This window comes from Caenorhabditis briggsae (assembly GCF_000004555.2).
Source record: "Caenorhabditis briggsae complete genome, chrIV, whole genome shotgun sequence".
In the NCBI taxonomy this organism is placed as follows: Eukaryota; Metazoa; Nematoda; class Chromadorea; order Rhabditida; family Rhabditidae; genus Caenorhabditis; species Caenorhabditis briggsae.
In genome coordinates this window covers 15,405,342-15,411,963 of record NC_013487.2, presented here as the reverse complement: position 1 = coordinate 15,411,963, position 6,622 = coordinate 15,405,342, and the positions used below count along the sequence as shown (strand labels likewise).

At 42.6% G+C, this 6,622-nt stretch overlaps 1 protein-coding gene and 1 non-coding gene across 2 annotated transcripts; one reads left to right on the top strand and one right to left on the bottom strand.

Moving 5' to 3' along the window:
• Positions 1-1,633: 1,633 nt before the first annotated feature.
• On the top strand, positions 1,634-5,128 carry Cbr-col-34 (the record flags this gene model as incomplete). Its single annotated transcript, XM_045236272.1, has 4 exons — positions 1,634-1,714; positions 2,491-2,571; positions 3,408-3,960; positions 4,956-5,128. 4 exons carry the CDS (start codon positions 1,634-1,636, stop codon positions 5,126-5,128), a joined length of 888 nt encoding a protein of 295 aa, XP_045092909.1.
• Positions 5,129-5,468: 340 nt separating this feature from the next.
• CBG28228 lies at positions 5,469-5,547 on the bottom strand. Its single transcript is given in 2 exon segments — positions 5,469-5,502; positions 5,512-5,547. It is a non-coding gene (tRNA).
• Positions 5,548-6,622: the final 1,075 nt, after the last annotated feature.

The following is a 6,622-nucleotide window of genomic DNA, read 5'->3' as shown; positions in this document are numbered from 1 at the left end:
CATCTGGTTGTCCGGTGGTGATGACTGGTATATGGAAATGAGGGACGATTCGATTCGGAGGAGAGATGGGAGAGAATGATGAATTGGACTTTTTCTTCTTTTTGGAATGGGGAACACAAAAGTGCGCAATTTTTTACTCTGAATTGGATTGTTATGTGACAGGTGAATGGACGAGAAAATAGTGGGAATTTTGTCACTTTCAGTGAGAAATAGGACAGGAATTGGATTTAGAAACTTTGAGCGCTTGAAAAGTGACTAATACTTGGCCACAGAGACTAGAAACTACAAAATTCAAACTTGGCATAAAAAGAGCTTCAAAATGAGCCCAAACACGACCAGATTCCATGAATTTTAAGGGTTACGGTACCGTTAAAACTTGGAAGCACCTTGGTGGCCGAACTTTTGCATCTGGTGGCCTAGGAATCAATTTCGCACTCCTGAGAACTATACCACTCTATTTGTCTTGAATAATGCTTCAAAACGAGCCTACGCACGACTAGGTTCCAACCACTTTGAATATTCAGCCGCGTCGCGGTCGTGCGTCGCGTGTCTAGGCGGAAACCTCAAAGTGGGCGGAGTCTAGCCGTGTTTGGGCTCATTTGAAAGCTCTCATCAAGAAAAATACAATGGCCAAGTTTTTATCTGAAGGCAATCAAAATCTAGGCCACCAGGGGCAAAACTTCGGCCCTCAAGGATTTTCAAATTTCTGAAGGGTACAGTAGCCCCAAAATTGCAATAAACTAGTCATGCATAGGCTCATTTTGAAGCGCTCTTTACGACAAACACAGCGGTACAATTTATAAAAAATGAAGACGAATTTCTAGGCCCCGAGGTGCAAAAGTTCGGTCACCAAGGAAATTTCGGGTTTGTAGAAGGAACAGATTTTTAATATTTCCGAAAATTTCGAGAAAGTATTTTTTTAAATTTCCGAGCATTTTTTAAGGTTTTTAACCAATTTTACTGGTCTTGGCAGATTGTCAGTTTTGAAATGAGCCTAAACACGACTAGTCCCCGCTCACTTTGAAATTTCCGCTGGAGCACGCGACGCACGACCGCGACGCGCCTATAAAACCAAAGTGGGCGGAGTCTAGTCGTGTTTAGGCTCATTTTAAAGCTCTCAACCTCACAAGTACAGTACATTAATTTTTGTGGAAGTAGGACAATTTCCTAGGCCACCAGAGGTGAAAAAGTTCGGCCACCCGCTGCTTTATTTAAAGGCGCATATCTCAAAAATTATGGTAGCTAGAGAAAAGTTGCAAAATAAAAAAATAATGCTAAGAAGAGACCGGGAAATTTGAATTTTGCTATTTCAAACCTCCTAAAGCATTCCCAAGTACTCAAATCCTAAGGATTCCTGACCAAACTACAAGGAGATTTTTATGATAATTCCTCCCCAAAACCTGTACTAATTATTCGGGATATCTTTATTCTCCCATGGGTAGTACACAATCTTTTTTCCGTTCTTTTCTACCCACTAATTGCCCAATTTCATTGAATATACACATTCCCCCGCTTCTTCTTAACGACGCCGTCGAAAAATGTGGGCGGAGCCTAATGGAGAAGGTGGAAGGGGGCGGAGCCTATTCTACAGTATAAATAGAGAGGCACTTGAAAACCAATTCATATTCCTACAATGGATTTGGAGACACGCATCAAAGCGTATCGTTTTGTGGCCTATTCGGCTGTCGCCTTTTCAGTCGTCGCTGTTATTTCGGTAAGCTTTGGTTTTTGGGTCTTTTCGGGGTCTAGAAAGGGGCGTAGCTGAAATTTTTTGCTATTTTCAGATTTTTGAGGTTTTGTGCTTCAAAATAAGCCTAAACGTGGCACATTTTGACCTATTTTGAAGGAATTTAGGGTTCAAAAATGAGGGGGATTCTGAAAATTGGGGTGGTGGCCGAAGTTTTGCATCTAGTGGCCTAGAAAATATTTCCACGTTAATGAAAATTATACCACTCTGTTTGTAATAAAAAACGCTTCGAAATGAGCATAAACACGACTAGGCTACGCCCATTTTAGTGGTTACTGTAGCCTGCTAACCTCAGAGCTTCGCTGATGGCCGAACTTTTGCATCTAGTGGCCTAGAAAATTGCCCAAGTCTGATAAAAGTTATACCATTCTCTTTCTCATAGAAACCGCTTCAAAATGAGCCTAAACACGACCAGGCTCCGCCCAGCTTGAAATTTCACCTAGACACGCGACGCACGACCGCGACGCAGCCGATAATTCAAAGTGAACGGAGCCTAGTCGAGTTTAGGTTCATTTTGAAGCACTTTTCACGGCAAATACAGTAAACGTTTTTTTAATTTGCCGAGAACGATTTTCTAGGCCACCAGGTGCAAAAGTTATCCCAGCAAGAGAATGCTAGGCATTTTCGGTACTGTACCCCTTAAAATGGACCAAAATGGGGCGTGTTTAGACTCATTTTTAAGCCTAAACCATGTAAAATTCAAAAAAGCTAGAAAGTCAATCAATAAATCAATATTTTTCCAGGTATGCGTCACTCTACCAATGGTCTACAACTACGTGCATCATGTGAAAAGAACTATGCACAATGAAATCACATTTTGCAAGGTAAGCGGACTTCAGAATCATATAATTTAGCTAAAAATTCAGCTAGAAAAACGTTTTTCAAGTTTCCCAAAAAAAAATTGTTTCCAAATTTTTGCGGATTTTTTTGTTTGGTGGCCGAACTTTTGCACCTCGTGGCCTAGATTTTAATTTTCACCCCATGAAAACTATACCATTGTATTTGCCTTAAAAAGGGCTTTAAAATGAGCTTAAACACGACTAGGCTCCGCCCACTTTGATTTTCGAGGCGCGTCGCGGTCGTGCGTCGCGTGTCTAGGTGAAATTTCAAAGTGGGCGGAGCCTAGTCGTGTTTGGGCTCATTTTAAAGCTCTTGTTAAGCGAAATTCAATAATGTTAGTTTCAAAAGGTAGAAATCAAAATTGAGAGCGAAAAATAATATTATTGATTTCCAAGGAAATGTTCATTTTTTGCACACCGTCCTAGATTTGTCAGTTTCTGTCTAAACGCAACGAAAATTATATCACTGTGTTTGGCTTGGTTAGTGCTTCAAAATGAGCCCAAACAAGGCTATGCTCCGTTCACTTTGAAGTTTCCCTTAAAACACGCGACGCATGACCGCGACGCAGGTGAAAAATCAAAGTGCACAGAACCTCGGCTCATTTTGAAGCTCTTCTCTTGATAAATGCGATAAAATGCATGTTGATAGAAGAGGGTCGGTTTCTAGGCCAGCAAGAGCAAAAAAGTTAGGCCACCAACTTATCTAAAGGTTTTTGAGGTATAAGGGACATTAAAATGACTCAAAATGGGTCGTGTTTAGGTTCATTTCGAAGCTAAAAACCTAAAATTTCTGAAAATCAAAATTTCAGGGTTCCGCAAAGGACATCTGGAACGAGGTACACGCCTTGAAATCCCTCCCAAACAGTAACCGTACCGCTCGTCAAGCCTACAACGACGCCGCAGTGACCGGTGGTGGCGCCCAATCAGGCTCCTGTGAGTCCTGCTGTCTTCCAGGACCCCCAGGGCCCGCCGGAACACCAGGAAAGCCCGGAAGACCAGGAAAGCCAGGAGCACCAGGCCTCCCAGGCAATCCAGGACGCCCACCACAGCAGCCATGCGAGCCAATCACTCCACCACCATGCAAACCATGCCCACAAGGACCACCCGGACCGCCAGGACCGCCTGGACCACCGGGAGACTCTGGAGAGCCTGGATCACCGGGACTTCCGGGACAAGACGCCGCACCTGGGGAGCCGGGACCAAAGGGACCGCCGGGACCACCTGGAGCTCCAGGAGCACCAGGAACACCTGGAGAGCCGGGAGTACCTGCTCAAAGCGAGCCGCTCATTCCTGGAGAGCCTGGACCACCAGGAGAGCCCGGACCACAGGGACCACCAGGACCACCAGGACAGCCAGGAGCCGATGGATCGCCAGGTGAGCATTTTTCGAAGTTCGAAATGTAGTTAGTCAAATTTGGCTAGTTTTGCGGTTCAAAATAAGCTTAAACACGCCTAGACTCCGCCCACTTCAGGGTTACTGTACCCCAAAATCTTGGGGTTTAGTACCCCTTGCTGACCTAACTTCCCAACTTAATGGCCTAGAAATTCATTTTTACTCTTTGAAAATTATATCACTGTGTTTGCCGTGACAAATGCTTTAAAATGAGCTGAAACACGCCTAGGCTCCGCCCACTTTGAGGTTTCCTCTTGGACACGCGACGCACGACCGCGACGCGCCTCAAAAGTCAAAGTGGCCGGAACCTAGCCATGATTATACTCATTTTGAAGCCCAAAAGGAGAGAAATTCCAAAATATAGAGGTCAAGGTTCTGACTTCAAAATTTACTGAGCTACAGCACTTTTTAAGTCGTGATCACCACTGAAAAATCAAAATTATCAAGTTTTTTCGATTTCAGCCATGATTAGGCTCGTTTTGAAGCTCGTGACAACCCAAACATAACTAAACTTGTCTAATTGAGTTTTGACGAAATTTGACCGAGATAACGCAATATGTAGGGAAATTTTAAAAATCTTGAAAACCAATTTTTGCCATTTTTGCTGGTCAATTTTGATTGTTAGCCTTCAAAACTTAAAATTTTTTTGCTTGTCTCGCTTAGAGCTTCAAAATGAGCATAAACACGACTAGGCTGCGCCCATTTCGAAACTCCATCTAGCGCACGCGACGCACGACCGCGACGCGCCTCAAAAGTCAAACTTAGCGGAACATAGTCGTGTTTGGGCTCATTTTGAAGCTCTCAACTAGCTAAGCACGAAAATTGTGTTTTCCGTGGCCTTATACTCCAATTTGGGAAGTTATGCCATGTTAAACACTTTTTAGCCCTGAAAATTTGAAATCCATGTAATGAGGCTTATTTTGACCCGATTTTTTCGGGGTTTTCAGTTGTTTTAAGCAAATATTCTGTATCTTCAGGACAACCGGGACCAAAGGGGCCCAATGGGCCAGACGGACAGCCAGGAGCCGATGGGAATCCAGGAGCACCGGGACCAGCCGGACCACCAGGATCGCCAGGAGAGCGTGGAATCTGTCCAAAGTACTGCGCCATCGACGGAGGAGTGTTCTTCGAGGATGGAACTCGTCGTTAAATTTGAACTTATGATCATTATTTGGACCTTTTCCAAGAGAAATAAGAATAAAAATTTTTAGGCAATTTTTCTTTTTTTTTTTCAAAGAATTCCTTGTATAGAAACCACTTTTGCATAGAATATCATCCATTTTCGGAACTTTCTCCTTTTCCTTCTCCTTTATTCTTATTCTGCCGATTCAATGCCGGTTACGAATGGATGAACATAATTGCGCGGGCGGTTTTGGTTACAATTGCGCAAAAAGTACTTAAGAATGGATTACGCATGCCGAAAAAGGAGAAAAAGCATCTAGGGATCATCTAAACCAACTCCCCATGCTAAATAAAAAAGGAAAAAAAGAAATCCGTCGGATTCGAACCAGCGACCTAAGGATACCCACTGACTCTACAGTCCTCCGCTCTACCAACTGAGCTATCGACGGCACGGGAGGGGAGAGGGGGCGAGTGCGTATGAGAAGGAGGGGGAGAGCGGTGGTCGCAGGGGGAGGAAGGGGTGTGATAAGGGAAATTCAAATATTTGGGGTATGGGACTTTTTGCTGTTTTCAAGGGTTACTGTAGTTTTTCATGCTTTTTTAGGGCTGAGATTCAAAGGAAATAATGAAATTTGTGTCCTTGAAAGAGGGTTGTCTAATAATTTGAAGTTTGTTGGCAAATAAGAAATTTTTTGCCAAAATTCATAGAAAATACAGAGAAGTGGTGGTGTAATTAAGATATCTACTATGTAGAAAACTTGAAATTTTTGAAATTTTTTACCTAACAAACTTTCTCTAGCCATAATTACCACAGGAAGTGGTCTAGAAAGACGATGTCTTGAAAAAATAGGGAAAATGCGAACTTTCAAGATATTTTTTGAGATTTCTAGTTGTTTAACCAGCCCACAAAGCTGAAATTCATATTTGCCTGGTTTTTGGCTTCAAAATGAGCTTAAACACGACTAGGCTCCGCCTATTCTGAGTTTCTAAAGGCAATTTTTGGCTAGCTACAGTAACCCGAACTTTAAAGGCGCATAACTTAAAAACTACAGAAGCTAGACAGGGTTCAAAATTATTAAAATGTTTAAAATTAATTTTCCTACATTTTTTTAATTTACACCTTTTTTCTACCTACCGTAGTTTTTAAGATATGCGCCTTTAAAGGGAGGCAGGCCCTTTGTTCTGCCGAGGAAGCGGGCAAGGAGGGTGCCCTCTCTTTAAAGGCGCATATCTCAAAAACTACAGTAGCTAGGCAAAATTTGCAAACTACAAAATTGCTCAGCATAAAATGTGACACATTTGTGCAATTGGTAACTTTTTTCTAGCTACAGTAGTTTTGGAGATATGCGCCTTTAAATGAAGGAAGGCCCTCTGGCCAATAGGTGGAGGGTGAGGGGTGCGCTCTCTTAAAGGCGCATAGCTCAAAATCTATTGTAGCTAGGCAAATTGTTTAAACTACAAAAATACTCAGCATAAAATTTGACACATTTTTGTAATTTACAACTTTTTTCTAGCTACTGTA